Here is an 18,980-nt window from a genome sequence, read left to right as displayed (position 1 = left end):
CAAAATCGGCAGTGTATCAAATACTTGTTCTCCCCACTGTACATAAATCATTTGCATGTATAGTTGATTAATATAACTTGCAACATAGTATAATGTTATACACCCTTGTGCAAATTAATTGACTCACTAACGTTTTTTCACACTTTTCGAACATTTTGTGTTATCCCTCCATAATATACCCGTTTTTACAATGAAATTCATGTTTATTATTATCTTTAGGTCATTGGCATTTGTTAGAACTTTTTCAGGAGAAGTTTGGATCTAGCTGTACTGCACATGCGTGAACTTTGGGTGGGTGATGCAATAGGGATCCTTACGTCAGCCCCATTGTTTCACTCGGCATTCAACACACTGCTCGTGAGAGACGATGGACATCACTCCTCGGAAGCGGACGAAGATTTTTACGCTATTCGAGCACTCTGAGAAGTCACAGAGAGAGATCGCGATGATTGTAGGTGTCAGTCAGCGCTCCGTCTCACGGATTCACTGAACAACAAATTTCAAAAAATTTTTTTTACTGGAGATGTGTAAAGTGATTAAGACTAATTTGGGTACGCTGATTTCAAAAATCATAACCGTTTTGCTGTATCACGTCAGGATTTTCAGGAACAGAAATATTCCCATTGCCTAGAAGTCAGGATTTCAATGAAATTTACATATGTCTTTAACATGTCTATTTCGTACAATTGTTGTTAACTTGTGTTATATATCTTTCTTTCAGATAAAGATGAGTAGGCGTTCCTGTACCAATCATCCTGACAACTTCTGTTATGTCTGTGGTCGGTATACCAAAAAAGATCAACAGTGAAGTATATCTACAGCAGTGAAAATGAAGGCCGCCTACTTTCACTACTGGGTGTAAGGTGGGGGACCAAGAACAGAGCTGGGCACCACACATCTGCTGCACAAGCTGTCACACAACCTTGACTCAGTGGTTGGTGGGCAAGCGCGCGAGCATGCCATTTGCGGTGCCCATGATATGGCGTGAGCCGCAGAATCATCATGATGATTGTTATTTCTGCTGCACAAGCATCGCCGGCTTCAACAAGAAGAATAAAGGTCACATCAAGTACGCTGACTGCGTCTCTGTTCGTAAACCTGTGCCTCATGATGACGAGAACCCCGTTCCAACACCTCCAGCTGATCAGAACATAGCTGTAAGCAGTGGTGAAGAGGATGGTGATGATGAACCTTTTGAACCCGACACTCAAGAATCACACCTTCTGAACCAGGGAGACTTAAATGATCTTGTAAGAGATCTCTCGCTGTCAAAGGCGAAGGCAGAGCTGCTTGGATCAAGGCTGCAGCAGTGGAATCTACTTGAACCTAACACCAAGATATCCTTGTTCAGAGCACGTCACAGAGACATGGCTGAGTTCTTTGAGATGGAAGACACGATGACATTCTGCAGTGACATTAACGGTCTGTTGAAAGAACTTGGGTGTGATCACGATCCTGCAGACTGGCGCCTCTTCATCGACTCGGGGAAGAACAGCTTGAAGGCTGTTTTGCTCCACAATGGCAACGAGAAACCATCAGTCCCACTGGCTCGCGCGTTCGGCATGACAGAGACCTCTGAGACTATGCGGCAGCTGCTTGATTCCATCAAGTACAATGACTTCAACTGGCACATCTGCGGAGACTTGAAAGTGGTGGCGCTGTTGTTAGGGCTGCAGTCAGGCTACACGAAATACATGTGCTTCCTTTGTCTCTGGGATAGCAGAGACGACAAGAATCACTGGACGAAGAAAGATTGGGAAGAGCGAAAAGAGCATGTACCTGGTCGACACAACGTGAAGCATGTCGCCCTTGTCGACCCAGCCAAGGTTTTCCTTCCACCACTCCACATAAAGCTCGGCTTGATGAAAAGTTTTGTACGGGCAATGGATCTGAATGGGCGTGGGTTTTTATACCTCAAGGAAAAGTTTGGCAACACCTTGTCGGAGGCCAAGATCAAGGCTGGTGTCTTTGTTGGACCGCAAATCCGACAGATTATGAAGGACGAAACTTTACCGACAACTCTAAACCCCAAAGAGCTGGCAGCGTGGAGGAGCTTCAAAGCTGTGACGGACAACTTCTTGGGGAACGAGCGCGCGGACAACTATGAAGAAATAGTGCAGCAGCTGCTGGAGTCTTTCAGGAAACTTGGCTCCAGGATGTCCCTGAAAATCCATTTCCTACACCAGCACCTGAACTTCTTCCCTGACAACTTGGGAGCAGTCTCGGACGAGCACGGCGAGCGATTCCACCAAGAGATTTCACTCATGGAGACGCGTTACCAAGGGCGGCACAACCCGAACATGATGGGCGATTTCTGCTGGTTCCTGCATCGTGAAACTCACACAGAGCAGCACAAACGCAAAGCCAAATGCCTAAAGCATTTTTAATTACATTCTAGTGGAGTTTTTCTGTAATTTCTATAATTTTGAAGCATTCATGATGAAATAAATGAATAAATGAATTTTTGTAAATTTCATTGAAATCCTGACTTCTAGGCAATGGGAATATTTCTGTTCCTGAAAATCCTGACGTGATACAGCAAAACGGTTATGATTTTTGAAATCAGCGTACCCAAATTAGTCTAAATCACTTTACACATCTCCAGTAAAAAATTTTTTGTTGTTCAGTGTTACCAACCAAGGCGTCACAACTGGATCTCTGTCACCAAAGCGTAAAGGAAAGTGTGGAAGAAAAATTAAAACGACACCAAGAAACGATTTGTTTTTGATTCGTCAAAGCAAACTTGATCCTCGAAAGACCAGCAATGATCTGCAAAAAGATCTAGCCAGATCAGGAGTCGCTGTGAGTTCCAGCACTGTTCGAAGAAGGCTCCTGAATGTGAGTCGGATAGCCCGAAGATCAGTCAAGAGACTACTGATGAAGAAAATGATGGGTAAAAATTTGCTTTGGGCCAAGAAGTATCAGAACTGGACGAAGGAGGACTGGCAGAAAGTGATGTTTTCCGACAAGAGCCACTTTTTCGTTCAAGGACACAGGAGTCAACATGTTCGCCGTTCCCCAGGTGAGTAGGTCCATGAATGTCACATCGACCAATGCGTAAAACACCCTGAAAAGAAAATGTTTTGGGGTTGTTTCAGTTATGCTGGCATGGGATCTCTTCGTCCCATCCATGGGATGATGAATACTGCCCAATACATTGAAGTGATAGAGGAAAAAGCGATTCCAGACATGCGGAAGGCGTTTCCAGATGGTTCAGGGGTGTTCCAGCACGATCTTGCTCCTTGCCATACGTCGAAGGTGGTGACTAATTTCTTCAAAAGAACAAGATAAAGGTGTTGGACTGGCCAGGAAACTCTCGAGATTTGAATCCAATCGAAAATCTGTGGTCCATCATTAAATCTCACCTGCGCAAAATGGACTGTTCCACGAAAACCAAGCTAATAGAGGCCATAATGCAGCTCTGGTACCATGATGAACAGATCAAGGAAAACTGTGAAAATTTGATCGATTCTATGCCAAAGTGAGTTCAAGAGGTGAAAAACAATAAAGGTGGACATACTATTGCGGGGCCGGGACGTCGGCCGCGAGCACGACCACCAGATGGAGCAGTAGAGTCGGCTCGACCGATCGCCCGGAATTCAGATCGTACTGTTCGGAAAAGTCAGAAGAGCACGGGTCCTTTCTTTTGAACCGAGCTCGCCAATAGACAGGCCATGTGGGGTAGGGTCGATTGCCAATTTCAATTTACTTAAATACCCACGTGGTCCAAACTACCGGGGAAGTTCATCCTCGACGGCACTCGTACGAAACAAGCTGCTTAGCGTGCTCATTCCATGTGCCATCCCGAGCGGTTTAATCGCCGATTTCCGTCGGTCCCGATTACCCTGCTACCCCGGCAATGGCTGCTAACTTCCCAACACGCGACATGCTCAGTCAATGCAAGAATGGACACGACGAGCTGAGAACATTCAACAAATGGGGATCCTTATTTATAATGCAATAATGGGGAACTAAGGAACACAAAAGAACAGATTTATACCGAATATAATAAATGCAAGTATATATACAGCACAGGCACTTAAATAGTTTCACTACTTAAAGACTGGAAGACTTAAAGACACACAGACAGAAGTGGACCTCAATGGTCTTTAATGGGACCTCCAGCCTGGAGGATAGTCGGACTGAGGACCAGGATGGCTGGCTACCTGGCCGCGTACGCGCGGCTGGACGTCCACTCCTTCCCGGGGGGGGGGCTCCGGTCGCCGAAGGACGGGCCAGCTCAGCCGTACCCGGCTGAGGTGAGATGGGGTGGTGTCCGACTCGCAACCGTGCGGAGGAGGAGGAAGAAGATGACTGCGACGACAGGAGCGCTCTTTCAGACCTCTCTCGCTTTCACTTCTCCCTGGCTTTCTTATGCTGCTCCGTCGATGTCCCACAAGAACCTCTCTCTGTTTGCTTCCTTCCTCGCTTTCTATGCGTTCCGTGCGTGCCACGACCCCTCCCCCCTCAGCGCGCTGCCCAGCGCATCCGCGCGTGGGGGTTGTTGACATTGCTTTCTGCGGGACCCGCCCCAACCGTCATTTCTGTTTACGCCGCTCTGCGGGACCCGCCCCAACTGTCATTTCTGTTTACGCTGCTCAGAATATCGGGGCGGGAGTTGTCGTACCTTTCTGACCATACTTTTTGTAGAGGATGGTCGTTCTTCTTCTTTGGTGCGGCTGATTTTGGAACTTCAGGTGGATATTAGAGTGTACGCGGTGCAGGGGGACGCAAGAAGCACGCGGGCCACCATCTACTCCGCTTTATTGCGCGACCAGAAGCACATTCCTGCCACCCCTAGCGGGCGAGGCCTGATATACGAAAACCCAACCACGTGACACAGCACACTCCTCCCCTCGTAAAATGACCCGTCACACGATGAACGGACAATCACAACATGACCATCAGAAACCCATCAACACTCATAATCCTCCAAGTACCGCGGCCGCACCCTGACCCGCCTCGGACGGGCAGCGCCACCAGACAGCCCAGGCTCAGACGCCTCCCGGCTCGGTCGAGGTGACACCCTCGCCGGACTCGCACTTTCCGCAGCACCAGCCACCCCCGACCGCCCAGCCTGCTCGACGTCCCCGGGTAGGACGGCATCAGGCGAAGACCCCCTTGGCGTCGGCCCAACCAGCCCCGGCGACACAACGTCAGGTGCCGGCGATACTACCGGTGGGGGTCCCGCATCGTCCGGCCCGGGGAGGTGTGGGGGGGGGGGGTGACGCTGAACAGCGATCATACATTTGGTCCACGTGCCGCTTCCACACATCCCCACCAACAGTCCGCACCATGCAATTCGCCGGCCCCAGCACCACAGAGACCACCGCCGGCACCCATTTGGAACAGTGGAAATAATCGCGTACCATTACCCGTTGCCCCACCTCGAAGCTGCGCAGCCGCGTCGGACGCGACATTGCCCCACTCCCCGACACTCCAGGTCGCAGCAAATCCAGCCTGGACCGCAAAGCCCGTCCATAGAGACGAATGGCAGGCGAATCACCCGTGACAGGATGAACTGCGTTCCTGTAATGGAACAAAAAGACATCGACCACCGTCTGCACAGGTGCAACACCCCCCCTGCGCAAAGCCCGCTTCAACATCTTGACAAACTACTCAGCTTGGCCATTCGTCTCAGGATGATACGGTGCGGACCTTAGGTGTCGAATACCATTTTGACGCATAAACTCATCAAATACACCTGCGATGAACTGCGGACCGTTATCAGACACCAGGATCTCCGGCAACCCTTTATTAGCAAAGATCGTCCGCAGTTTCTCTACTGTAATGTTTGCTGATATATGCTGCATTTCTACAACCTCCGGCCATTTAGAGAATGCATCGATCACAATCAAAAACATTTTGCCATTAACCGGTCCCGCAAAATCTACATGGACCCTCTGCCAAGCTCGGTCTGGCACAGGCCAGAGACCCGAAGCTCGACGCGGGTTATCAGCATCTGTCTGGCACGTGTCGCAACGCTTAACCAACTGCTCAATGTCTTTGTCCAACCCCGGCCACCACAACAGGCTACGAGCAAGACTCTTGGTCTTCACGATGCCAAGGTGACTGACATGCAGCTCATCCAAACACCGCTGCCTGAACTTCGGTGGAATCACAGTCCTCATTCCCCACATTACGCACTGTTGGACCAACGACAGCTCCGCTGCGCGTGACGTGAAAGGTTGAAATGCCGGTGTCGAAGGCAGATCGCTCCAATTCCCCGTAGAAATCGCCTGGACGACACGGGCAAGCACCGGATCACGAGCCGATTCCACCGCGACCTGCCTGGCCGTGACCGGCCTGCTTTGGACCTGGCCCAGCGCGAACACATCGACCCGGTCGCTCAACTCAGACGCAGCTGGACCCTCCGCACACGGCAAGCGTGAGAGCCCGTCGCAGTTAGCATGCTTCTCGGTGCTTCGGAACTGAATATCATAATCGTAAGCACCCAGAAACAGACACCACCGCTGTATTCGCGCAGCTGCTACCACCGGCACCCCGCGTTTGGGTCTCAGGATGAATTGAAGCGGTTTGTGATCCGTCTGCAAAGTGAAATGCCGCCCCAGCAGGTATTGATGAAACCTCTGCACACCCCAGACGAGGCTGAGAGCCTCACGCTCAATCTGGGCATATCCGCGCTCTGCTGTGGACAGGGTCTGGGATGCAAAACAAACAGGCCGCTCGGAACCATCGTCCATCCTGTGGGAGAGCACTGCCCCGATGCCATATGCAGAGCTGTCGCATGCCAATAGGAGCGGACGCGCAGGCTCGTAGTGCACGAGGACCGTATCCTCTGTGAGCAGCCGCTTGACGCGGTCGAACGACGCCTGGTGTGCAGGCCCCCAAGCCCAGCGCTCGGCCTTCTTGAGCAACCGCGTTAACGGCGCAAGTTGTGAGCTGAGCCCGCGCACGAACCTTTGATAATACTGGGCCATACCAATGAACGAGCGCAGCTGCGTCTTGTCGCGAGGCGGTGGCATGTGTTGAATCGCTTCCACCTTCTGAGGACCTTTCAACAGCCCCTCCGGCGTGATGATGTGCCCGAGGTATTCCAAGCGCTGCTTGAAGAACGCGCACTTGTCCCTGTTCAAGCGCAGGCCGCACGCTTCTAGCTTCATCAGCACTTGGGCAATGTTCGCAAGATGCTCGTCCGCCGTTTTCCCCGCAATGAGCACATCGTCCAGGTAGGTCTGAGCGGGCAGGCCAATGCAAACCTGATCCATGGCTTTCTGCCACAAAGCTGGGGCCGAAGCAATCCCAAAACAGAGTCGGGTATATCGATAGAGTCCTTGACACGTGTTGATTGTCAAAAGCTCGCTACTCCCGGGATCCATCGGCAGGTGAAAATATGCATCACGCAGGTCTAGCTTCGTGAAGTATTGACTCCCCGCCAATCGCGCATATATTTCATCGATTGATGGCAATGGATATTGCTCCACGCTGAGCCCCGGGTTAACCGTGGATTTGAAGTCCCCGCACAATCGGACATCTCCATTCCGTTTCAGCACCGTGACCACCGGGGTGGCCCAATCCGAGCACGACACCCGTTCGATCACTCCACAGGCCTCCAGCCTATCCAGTTCACCCTTGACCTTGTCCCGCAGGGCATACGGCACCGGACGCGGTTTACAAAACCGAGGAACCACCCCCTCCTTCAAGAAGAGTTTTGCCTCCATGCCCTTGAGTTTCCCAAGGTCGTCGCTAAACAACCCTTGATGTCTTTGAAGAATCTCCTCCAACTGATCCTCCCACTGGCTTGGCACGGGTTGCACAAGGTGAACTGCGGCCCAGTCTAGCCTGATGCGGGCCATCCAATCTCGGCCGAGGAGAGACGGCCCGCTCCCCCGCACGACGTACACCCGAAGCGTGGCGACCTGGCCTTGGTACCGCACAGACACGTCTGCCATCCCGACTGGCGTTATCTTCTCGCGGGTGTACGTGAACAGCGTGAGGTTTGACCTGATAAGCTTCAAGCCGTTGAGTCTACGCGCGGTCTGCTCGCCGATGAGCGACACCGCTGCTCCCGTATCGACCTGGAACGTGATCGGCGTTTCGGTCACTTCGACTTCCACCATCATCGGGTGTGCCGTCGCCGGGCCAATTGAAAACAGGCTCAACAACGGCCGCTGGTTCCGCCCCGAGTCGCCTCGCACATCGCCGTCCACGACCTTAACGGTGGCCGTCGCCCCACGGCACACACGCGCCAAATGACCCACCTTGTGACAATTCAAACACACGTTGCCTTTACACGGGCATGCACGGCGCAGGTGTCGACCTCCACATCCCAAGCATGTCCGCGGGGTCACCCCGCCGCACGCGCGGCCACGTGGCGACGTCCGACCCGCATCGAAGGTCGTGCGCGCGTCCCGGGGTGCTCGCGACCCCGCGTGGCCGGTGATGGCTCGAACATCCCCGCGAGTCTGCTCGACCGCTGTAGCCGTGCTGACCGCCTAGTCGAATGTAATGGCTTCATCCTTCAGCCATAAAACCGCTGAAACCATTTTCGCATCTCGTAAACCAGCAATAAAACGATCTCTGAGCCGAGCTGGCCGCTCCCCCGCCGTGAACTTGCAGGCCACAGAAGAATGCTTAATCCGCGCCACGAACTCAGCGACGCGTTCCTCTGCCCCTTTCGAGAGGCGATCGAACTGGAATCGAGCGAGCTGCAACGACTTCTCCGGCGCCATGTGTGCTTTCATTTTCTCCACAATGTCCCGAAACGACAGCCCGTCATCCCGGGGCCTGTTCGGTGCCACTAAATCACCCAGCAGCCGATAATGCTCCGGCGAAAGCGAAGCGAGCAAGATCGACTTCTGTTTGCTCTCGTCGACCACATCGTTCGCCTGGAAATAGCATTTCAATTGCTCCGAAAACAATTCGAAGTCGTCTCCGTCGAAAACGGGCATAAGTCCGTATTCAACCATCCTCGTCAGCCAACTAGAGTGTACGCGGTGCAGGGGGACGCAAGAAGCACGCGGGCCACCATCTACTCCGCTTTATTGCGCGACCAGAAGCACATTCCTACCACCCCTAGCGGGCGAGGCCTGATATACGAAAACCCAACCACGTGACACAGCACAGATATACCCACATAAAATCAATTTCTGTCTCAAGGAATCTAGTTATGACGAATGAATTGAGTATGTAAAAGTTAAAAGGGAAAGTTGCAAACTATAACTCTGTGAGCACTGTTGATGTCAAATTGAATGAATAGGATATCAGGTTCACTTGAGTGACCTTGCAGTATTGGCGGCGGAGGTTTTGCACTCTACCGAGTGCTCCCCCTCTAGTTTTCTTTGTTTTGACGTTTGAGTCAATTAATTTGCACAAGGGTGTAATTGCCATTTTATCTCTGATTTCCACGAAAGCTAATTTATATTATACACATTATTGTGTTGTGTGCACAAAATAATTTCTGACTACATCACCCACCCTTTTCAATGCTTTTGTTTTCACATTTGTCTCTTAGCCTCAACAACCAAGGTGTTGATGATGAAGCACATGTGAAATGGGAAGCTGTCAGCCATGAAATGTGGTGAGTTCTGGTCGTTTGTAAAACGGATCACATGAATAGGAAGGAAGGTAATGAGAGAAGTTGAACAAAAGATGAAAACTCAAGGAGAGTGTTGCTGTCATGTACATCTGCTACATTGTGTTGTGGAAATGGCTTCTCAGGGTTATGATTGCATAGCTTAGAGATAGTTATTCCCTTTGTGCATATATTAACATGAGAGTGTGGTCATTTAATTGTGATACTGTATCGGATTCTGCATCGATATTTATCGAGAAATCTGTCATCTTCCCTCCCTAATCTTAAACCGCTTTTCTCTTAAAACTCTTTTTAATGCTCTTTCCTTTGTAATCTGTCTTGTATGTCCTTTATGGGGAAATTCGACCTCGCATTGCCGAAATGGTGCAAGCGAAGGTGCGATCCTCGAACTTTCGAGAAATTGGTGTGGACTCCAAGCCTCTACGCGCCATCCGCAATGTCATTTGAAAACTAAAGGACACAATATCAACTGAAAATCCGGAGAAGTTTACCATTCGTCGTGGAAGGAATTTTGATGAACAAACGCTGGATGAACATGATAGAGCAGTTGGCTTTGGAAAGGTGACAGTCAGCTGGAGTGTGTTATTGCCTGCAATCTTGCAAAAAAAATTTGACCTTGATGGGGCTCATGTCCTCGACACTACGTTCAACAAAATGACAGATTGACACTGAAAGCATGGCATGTCAAGAGATGGTGGTTTGACTGGGGAGACTGTACATACCCAAACAATACCCACCTCTGAAGCAAATGGCAAAAACTAGATGGTGTGAACAAAGAAAAAAGAAAGAAAACAGCGTTCGGTCCCCAACACCACACCCACACATGCACAACATTTAATGTAAGCTCTACCAACCAGGCAACCCCTGCCATGTTTGTGCCATGGAAATACAAAAACAACAAGCACACGCACCCACTCACGTTGACACATACAACACCAGATCACAATTAAGTAGTAATAAAAGCAGACCATCAATGATGTGATTTGATGTTTATTTGCTTGAGGTTTGGTAAAATGAAAGCACTCCTCCAATGAACTTGTGTACCGGCACTTTACCAGAAATGAGTGGTCGCATTGGGAATCATAGCGGATAAGTGATGTGACGCAGGGTCCATTGGCCTGAGGAAGCTCACTGGGAAGCAAGTGAAATGTCACCTGAGACCAAGTCTGTTCTTGCTTATTACTTAAATTAGCAGAGTATATCTAGTTACCCTCGCTGAAGGAGAGGGTATTCCATTTTGGTCTGTTTGTTTGTTTTGTCTGCACAAAACTTGTGTTTTTCTCCGCAACCGCTTGTTGGATTGAGACAACATTTTCACCATAGGTGCGACTACTCTTGTAGAATGTTTTAATGATAATTATGTCATAGGTCACATGTTGTGGCAGCCATGTTGGAAAAAATGGAAAAACTTTTGACCTCTATCTCTGAAACCACACCAAGGAAAAAATTGAAACTTGGCACATGGCAAGTGCTCTTTTATGGGGAATGTGATTTAAAAAAAAAATATATATTTTATTTTGATATAGGTGCCTTCGTTTTGATAATCAGAACACTTCATCTGATCAGTATGAAAATTTTTGAGGGTCATCTGGGGATAAAATGGTCGACAGAAAAAGAATTGATGATGTCATCACTCAAATGATTCGGCAGCCTTTTTTTTCTTTCTTTCCTATTAAACCTTCAAAAATCTTCTCTGAAGTGGCTGAACAGATCAAGGTGAAACATTACACGTATGACTGCTTATACATGATGAGCAAAAGGTTCACACAAATTATGTCATTGGTCACATGGTTTGGCAGCCATATTGGATTTACCAGAAAACCTATAAAAAAAATTCTTTTCCAGAATGGCTGGTTAAATCGAGGGGAAACTTCACACAAATGTTCCCCAAGCCATGGGTGTACAAGTTTGTTTTGCAATAATTGATAGGTCACATGGTTTGGCAGCCATATTGGATTGAAGAAAAGATTAAATAATATTTTCTCTGGAACTGCTTAATCAATCGACGTGAAACTTCACAGTTGTGATCTTGTAGTGATGAGAGATACATGCTTTAAATTTCAACTTGATTGGACCCATGGTCTGGTAGCCAGAATTATTTTTAAAATTTTGATATGCATTCCTTTTTTTAAAATTATTTTTTATTTTTATTTTTTTGAATCGGGCTCACTTGGCTGTGCCTGGATGGGTTTGAGAGTGGAGTTGTTGCAGCTGAAATATGAATCCTATCCAGATTCCTCCTGATGGCTTCATCTTTGCTTCTCACTTGTTTGGGTTCCTTTTGATGTGACTTCAATGCAGGACCGTACCTATTTGGTCTTCCATGTGATTTGAATTGAATTTATTTTAATACCATTCTAAATTCAATTGAATTATGAGTAAGAATTTTTCAAAACGTCATGGGTCAGGTGTCCGGTCAAAGCGGGACGTCTTGGTACCCGGTCATCACAGCCATCAGTTAAAAGTGGCAGTTCTAATTATGTCTCTTATTAATTACGTAGCACACGAGTACACAAATGCCACACAAAATGCACTACACGTAAGCAGTCCAGGTGAGGGTCTGCAATCTCTGATTGCTCTTTTTCTTGTTTACTTTTTGGTTGGAAGCACCTTTCTTGTTTTTCCTCTGCCACCAAAGGTTAAGGAGGTTATATTTTCACCCCTTTCTGTCTGTGTGTCTGTGTACAGGATATCTCAAAAAGTATGAGATGAATCTGAATGAAATTTTGTGGACAGTTTCGGTGTGTGACAAGGAAGAACTGATTAGTTTTTGGTGAAGATCTGGATCTGGATCTGATAATTCTTAAGTGATTCTTCACCATTGAGAAATTGGGCTAAACTAATATATAGCACAATATCTCAAAAAGTCGTGGACGGATTCGGACGAAACTTGGTGGACAGGTTGGGTATGTGACCATGACTAATTGGTTAGATTTTGGTGAAGATCCAAATCCGCATCTGACTACCATACTCAAAATTTTTAAGTGATTCTTCACCATTGAAAGATAGGGTTCAAAAACGATATATAACATGATATTTCAAAAATGTATTGGGCCAGATATGTTATCGTGGATCAGGTGTTACGGGGTGGAGGTATGCACTCTACTGAGTGCCCTTCTAGTTAAAATATATAATCCTTCAGACATAGAAGCCAGATTAACCAGAGAGTTGGTGTCAAAGCCACCCAATGCTCGCCTGTTTATACATTTATCGTTTTTAAAAGACTAGTCTAATAATAATATTAATTATATAGTCTAATATAAAGCATTGCAGTGAAGTCTGATCCAAATAATTTTAAAGCAATATATGTATTTGTATATTGTAATCAGTAAAAAATAGTGTGGTAGATAAAAACATTAGAAAGGAAATAACTTTCACCAAAAACTTTAACATTTTCACGCTCACGCTGATGCTGACGCTCACGCCGGGGGTATCGCTATAGCTCTCTGTTCTTCGAACAGGCGAGCTAAAAATGCAAATAATTATGAATTTCACTAAAAATAGGTTTATTAGCACTATACCCTACAACAAATAAAATCACGTTTTGTTTTGTTTTTAAATCAGCAAAAGTTCAAAGGACTACAGTAACTCTCAATTGCTCATTTTTTATATTTTTTTGTTGATGGCTCAACATAATATGGAGAGAATGATGAGCAATAGTTCTGAAACCATCGAAAAATGCACAAAAGCAATGGAAATAACAACCACATACAGTGCCTATATAAAGTGGACACCCCCTTTCAAAACTTTCACCTTTTCCCAATCTTTTGAACAAAACTGTTGAAGCTCAGTCAAGTTGCATGGGGAGCATTGATTGACAGCAATCTTCAAGTCATGCCACAAATTTTCGATTGGATTTAGGTCGGGGCTCTGACTGGGCCACTCGAGGACATTTATCTTTTTGTTCCTTAGCCACTCCAGTGTAGCTTTGGCTGTGTGCTTTGGGTCGTTGTCATACTGAAAAGTGAACTTCTGTCTCAATTTCAGCTTTCCTGCAGAGGGCAGCAGGTTTTCCTCTATTGATTTTTCTGTATTTTGCTCCATTCATTTTCCCTTCTATCCTGACATGTGTACCAGTCCTTGGTGATGAAAAACATCCCCATAACATGACGCTACCACCACCATGCTTCACAGTAGGTTGGTGTTCTTTGGGTGATGTGCTGTGTTGGGTTTGCGCCAAACGTAACGTTTTGCATTTTGGCCAAAAAGTCCCATTTTGGTTTTGTCAGACCACAAAACGTTTTGCCACATCGATCCAGAATCTCCAGAGTGGTTTTTTTTGCATACCTCAAACGGGACTCAAGGAAGGCTTTTTTGAGTCGCAGCTTCCTTCTTGCCACCCTACCATCCAGGCCAGACTTGTGGAGTGCTTGGGATATTAAAAAATACGGCATTGGGCCAGATATGCTATCGTGGATCAGGCATTATGGGGCGGAGGTCTTCAAGTCATGCCTTCAGCAATCTTCTTCACCTGGTGTTGGCTTAGCGGTTCGGTTGGTGGCTTGGGATCCTAGAATCCTGAGTTCAACCCCGTTTTTCCGCTGAATTAACACCAGGGTATTGACTCAGCCTATCATCCTTCCGAGGTCGGTGAAATTAATGCCAGTGTTGCAGCCAAAAGGCTGCACATGAAAGGAAGGGGGTAATGACGTATTGATAAATCTGGTATTGGTGTTGTGCAGGCATGATGGGCCGAATGGCCTCCTCCTGTGTCTTAATTTCTTGTTAATCCTTGTAAATGTTTTTGTCACATGCACACAGTGACCATTCTTTGCCATAAAGGCATGTAGCTCTTTCAAAGTTGCCTTTGTCCTCTTGTTGGCCTCTCTGATCAGTCTCCTCCTTGCAAGGTCATCCAGTTTGGAGGGATTTCCCGATCTAGGCAGGGTCTTGGTGGTACCATACGCTTTCCACTTCTTAATGATTGTCTTCATTGTGCTCCAAGGGATATTGAATGCATTTGAAATATTTTATACCCATCCCCTGATCTGTCTTTCCACAACTTTATCCCAGAGGTCCTTGGTGCTCATGGTTGAGTCTTTGCTGTGAAATGCATTACCCAGCAGATGAAACCTATAGGAACAGCTGATTTTATTTTGAAATAATCAGAATCACTACAATTTAGCACAGGTGGAGGCCAATTAACTTGGTATGTGATTTTAAAGGTGATTGGTTACACCTGAGCTAATTCACAATTGCTGTTATAAAGGGGGGTGGGGGTGGACACTTATCCACCCAAGATATTCTAGTTTTGTATTTTCAATTAATTTTCTGAAATTTGTAGAATTTGTTATTCTTTTGTAGGGTTACGATGTGTAAATAAAGGTGTGAAAAGTCTGGTTTAATGCAATTTAATTCCAGGCTATAAGGCAACAAAAGGTGATAATTTTGAAAGGGGGTGTATACTTTCTGTAGGCACTACTATGCGGGACTGTGTGTGTGTTTTTTTTGTTTGTTTGTTTTTGTTTTTTCTCCAAATTACTTTTTATTTCTCGCCTGCAGTGACATACCAGTTCGCTTTCTTCAGCGGCAGTTTTTCAAGTTGAAAGAGCTTCACGTGCCTTTGTGGCGACACAAATCATTTGGAGGTATCTCCGTGACGTTGCTCCCAAAAACAATGGCAGTGTCCAAATAGTTGTCTGTGTACTCGAACTATCGATAATAATCCATTACTTGTTGAAAGTTTTACCCGCTTCTCTGACTCAATATCACATTGCACCTAAATTATTTCGCCCACTGTGCTGTACATGTTGCATTTGTGAAGATTGAAAGAAGATGTGCATTATGATCTTTTTTAATTTATTTATTCTTCCCAGTACATTTCCAATTTATAAGCATTTTCTTTCAAACAAAAACTGTTTAATGCTTTACCACACTACATGACTGCAAGTCTCTCTCCCTGTATGTGATATCCACCAGAACTCGCTGATTATCTGAATAACCATGTGCTGCCAAGACTTCAGAAGCGGCAGGAAAAGCTCAATTTGAAAAACCGCAATCCTGCTCACGTTTCACCAAACCAAGTTGATATACCTGTGCAAACGTTGTGGTGCCTGTTAAATAAGCTATTTTCAATATTAGAAGCTTCTGTCAAAGAGCCTGAAGCAGAGGAAGAAGCTGTCACATCTTTGTAAGCTGCAAGCACACTTTGTGAATTTTCTCCAAATTTAAGTTCTCACTCCTGCTTTGTTCCTGTTGCCATGTACACTTGGGTTTTATTTTGATTGAAGTTTTCTTCAAATAGAGGTTAACGAGCACTATGACAGTCAAACTAATAAACGTCGAAGGAATGTTTCCATTATCAAAAGCAGAGAGGTTTATAGTCTTCTTTTTTTTGTATACATTGTCAAGGCTCGTGTTAGAGCTGACACACAGAACATATAACAGAGTCATCAAGAGACAAGTGGGGTGGGAGAGGGAAGCACAAAACGGAAGGTAACCGAGACGTGAGAAGATCTGTGGAACGGAGAGGGATTGTGTAGGGTACATGGGGTAAACAAGATGGACACTACAAAGACTTTCAGGAAGGAAAGCAGAGAATTTGAAGGATGTGGGTTTAGAGTGGATTAACAGGGGTAGAAAAAGCCATGGTTCAGGATGGGGGAACATATGAGCTGGTGGAGAACAGCTGTTTTCAATACCTGGAGGGAAGAGTGGGATTGAAGAGCATGTGGGAGTTTGTTCCAGAAGCTGGAAAAAAAGAGGAATGAAAGAGTGAAAGTGAGCAGTAATTCTTAATTTTGGCATTTTCACTAAAAGGGTGTTGCTGGCAGACCTTGAGCATCTTGCACAAATGTTGGGAGGACAGGGCACGGAGTGAGGGGGGTTGGGGGGGAGAGAAGGCCAGAGAAGAGATGGTAGAAGACAGAAAGGTCACCGTCCTGGAGAGAACTAAAGACTCAGCTGCATTGCAGGAAGATACCAATGATCCTAAAAGCCTTGGTTTCCACAGCGTGAAGCCGAGCTCGGTGTGAGGCAGGAGCACAAGCCCAAAGGGAGAGCAATACTCCACAGACTGCGGATGAAAGCTTTGTATGAGGTGAGGAGCTCAGATGTGCCAAGGAAGGACTTTGCTCAATGGAGGATGTCCAGTTGGTGACTGGCTTTGGAGGCCAGCTTGGAAATGTGGTTTCCCAGGAAAGATCATGGCAGATAATGAGGTCCAAAAGCTTGAATATGTCATGGCAGTTTTGGCCACCTCAAGACGGAAAACCCTTTAGTTCAGTTTAAGCTGTTTATTCAGAACAAATATCAGACAAACACTTGTGCACAAGAAGTTTTTAGCCTGGAGAAATATCACAAACAGAAAAACTTTAACTTGCATGGAGTATAGCGAGTATATATGTGATCCCTCCAGGGCGGCCATGGTCAATACATCAAAGGAAATTAACTGAACAGAGAGAGGCATGTTGGAGAAACAACAGATGGAACTTCCAAGTATTTGACCAGCTTTTGATTTTATCCAGGTCTGCAGAGAGCGAAGAAGCTGCTGCTTGCCGGTCTGATGGATGACAGATGGTACAGCAGAGGGTGGAGTCATCAGCAACGAGATAGAGGATTTTCCAGAGAGTTGGAGATATTAATGAAAACCAGAAAAAAGCACAGGGCCCAGAACACTGCATTGAGGAGCTCCAGCTTGGACAGGAAGAGGAGATGAGAGAATTCCATGGAGAGCCATGCGTTGACTGACAGGAGAAGAAGTCCACGAGCCATCAGTGGAGAGATTGCCTTGGCTACCATAAGAAAACAGTTTGATGAGCAATGCGGGGTGCCAGACCGTATCAAAAGCTCGTGATATCTCTAGGGATGGCTCTGATGTCATGTCTGGCATTGAGCACCTCCATCTGTTGTTGAGAAAGCAGAAGCATCATGTCCAGGGGAGAGTGATGTGGTCTGAATCCAAATTGATCAGAAATCGAGCCATTAGAGAAGAGGAAGGTTTTAATGTCAGAAGCGATTATGGATTCCATGACCTTGCTGATGATTGGGAGCAGACTGGTTGGTCTGTAGTTGAAGGGATCTGTTTCTGCACCTTTTTATGCAGAGCGGTAATGTTTGCTGATTTCCATGCAGATAGTAGATGATCTTGAGCAAATGAGAGGGTGAGCAAGATCAAGTTCTTAGGATATATGGGCTGATGCCGTCTGGTCTGGTTGCAGAATCAGTCCAGCTTTGACAGCAAACGCTCCACATTGTCGGGGGAAGGGGCACAGAATCTCAGAACAGCTGGGTGTGACTGAGTAAGGTCGGTACAGAAAGTGATGTGTTTGGGACCCAAGATTTTGAAGCATTGAAGCAAACAGAGATTAAGCATTCAATATTTTCACAGGCAGTGTCAGCTTTGCAGCCATTTTAAGTGAGGGAGAGGATGGAAGGGGAACATACACCAGAAACAGACTTAACCAGACACCACCAGGATTTGGATGAGGGAGACAGGTTTGAGAGTTCAGACGAGGTTGGAAAGATGTTGTTTCCAGGCTCTCCTGAGGGTAGACATGCCTGGTGTTGGCTTTATGGTTAGGGTGGTGGGCTTGGAATCCTAGGATTCTGAGTTCAAATCCCACTGTTGAATTAAATTAATATCATTAATAATATCTTTAATGAATTAGTAATATCAGGCTGTTGAATTAATATCAGGTGGGGTTGACTCTGCCTGTCATCCTTCCTAGGTCGGCAAAATGAGTGCCAGCTTGCTGATATCCTGTGTCGGAGTGGCGACCCGTCCAGGATTATGCCCAATAGCCAAGGAGACAGCTTTGGCAGCACCAACGCCGTGCACAGAGTCCCAATGCACACATCTGGTCCCAATGGATGGAATGGATGAGGGTAGACACACACTTGTTCAAAGAAAGATGTGGTGATGGTTTCACAAGATAATTTCTTATGACCGACCATCCCTTCCTTGTTAACATACTTTTTGACATAACACAGCTCCATCCTTTTACATTTTATAAATGTAATTACTTGTTGCTGTACTTTTTTGAAAATACATTTACATGCTGAAGAGTTTTATTTTGACTGCACGATGAATCCAGTTGTCGATTATGTGTGAATACATCACATTTAAATAGTATTACTGTTATATCATGGGCAGCAATAATAACGTACAGCAGTGTGATTTTATTCACCAGCTTTATTTCATCTCTGCTGCACTTCAATGGCAACAAGTGAACGACAGTGTGTGGCTGTGTGCATACAGGAAAGCTTCATGGACTGAAGAAAGTTCCGACACTTTGTGCACCATACTCTTGTTGGACTGAACACGATATTCCACCTTAACCAAATGATTATTTGGCTCCTGGGCAATTGTCACCGTGGCCTCACCCACTAGGCTGATTGATGGGCATTGTCCCACCCACTCCTCGTTTTCCTTCATTTTCCGATGCGTAGTTATGCTGATTTGTTTACTTTTCATGGAATCCTT

General features: G+C 46.5%; 1 protein-coding gene across 4 annotated transcripts in view; it reads left to right on the top strand.

The window, feature by feature from the left end:
• TTF1 (transcription termination factor 1) overlaps nucleotides 1–18,568 on the top strand; it is a 57,254-nt gene extending 38,686 nt beyond the window's left edge. For 3 of the 4 annotated variants that reach the window (XM_085891203.1, XM_085891202.1, XM_085891200.1), the window contains 4 exons: nucleotides 9,476–9,541; nucleotides 15,059–15,144; nucleotides 15,476–15,686; nucleotides 18,226–18,568. In XM_085891203.1, coding sequence (XP_085747329.1) covers nucleotides 9,476–9,541; nucleotides 15,059–15,144; nucleotides 15,476–15,686; nucleotides 18,226–18,238 — 376 coding nt within the window. In that variant the 3' untranslated portion in view covers nucleotides 18,239–18,568. The remainder of the gene's footprint in view (nucleotides 1–9,475; nucleotides 9,542–15,058; nucleotides 15,145–15,475; nucleotides 15,687–18,225) is intronic. The other variant, XM_085891201.1, reaches the window with a different exon arrangement.
• Nucleotides 18,569–18,980: the final 412 nt, after the last annotated feature.

This window comes from Eptatretus burgeri, chromosome 8, assembly GCF_056783735.1.
Source record: "Eptatretus burgeri isolate ZD-2024b chromosome 8, Ebu_testis_v1, whole genome shotgun sequence".
Taxonomy (NCBI): domain Eukaryota; kingdom Metazoa; phylum Chordata; class Myxini; order Myxiniformes; family Myxinidae; genus Eptatretus; species Eptatretus burgeri.
Note: the sequence above shows the minus strand (reverse complement) of the source record. Positions and strands in the feature narration are given on the sequence as shown.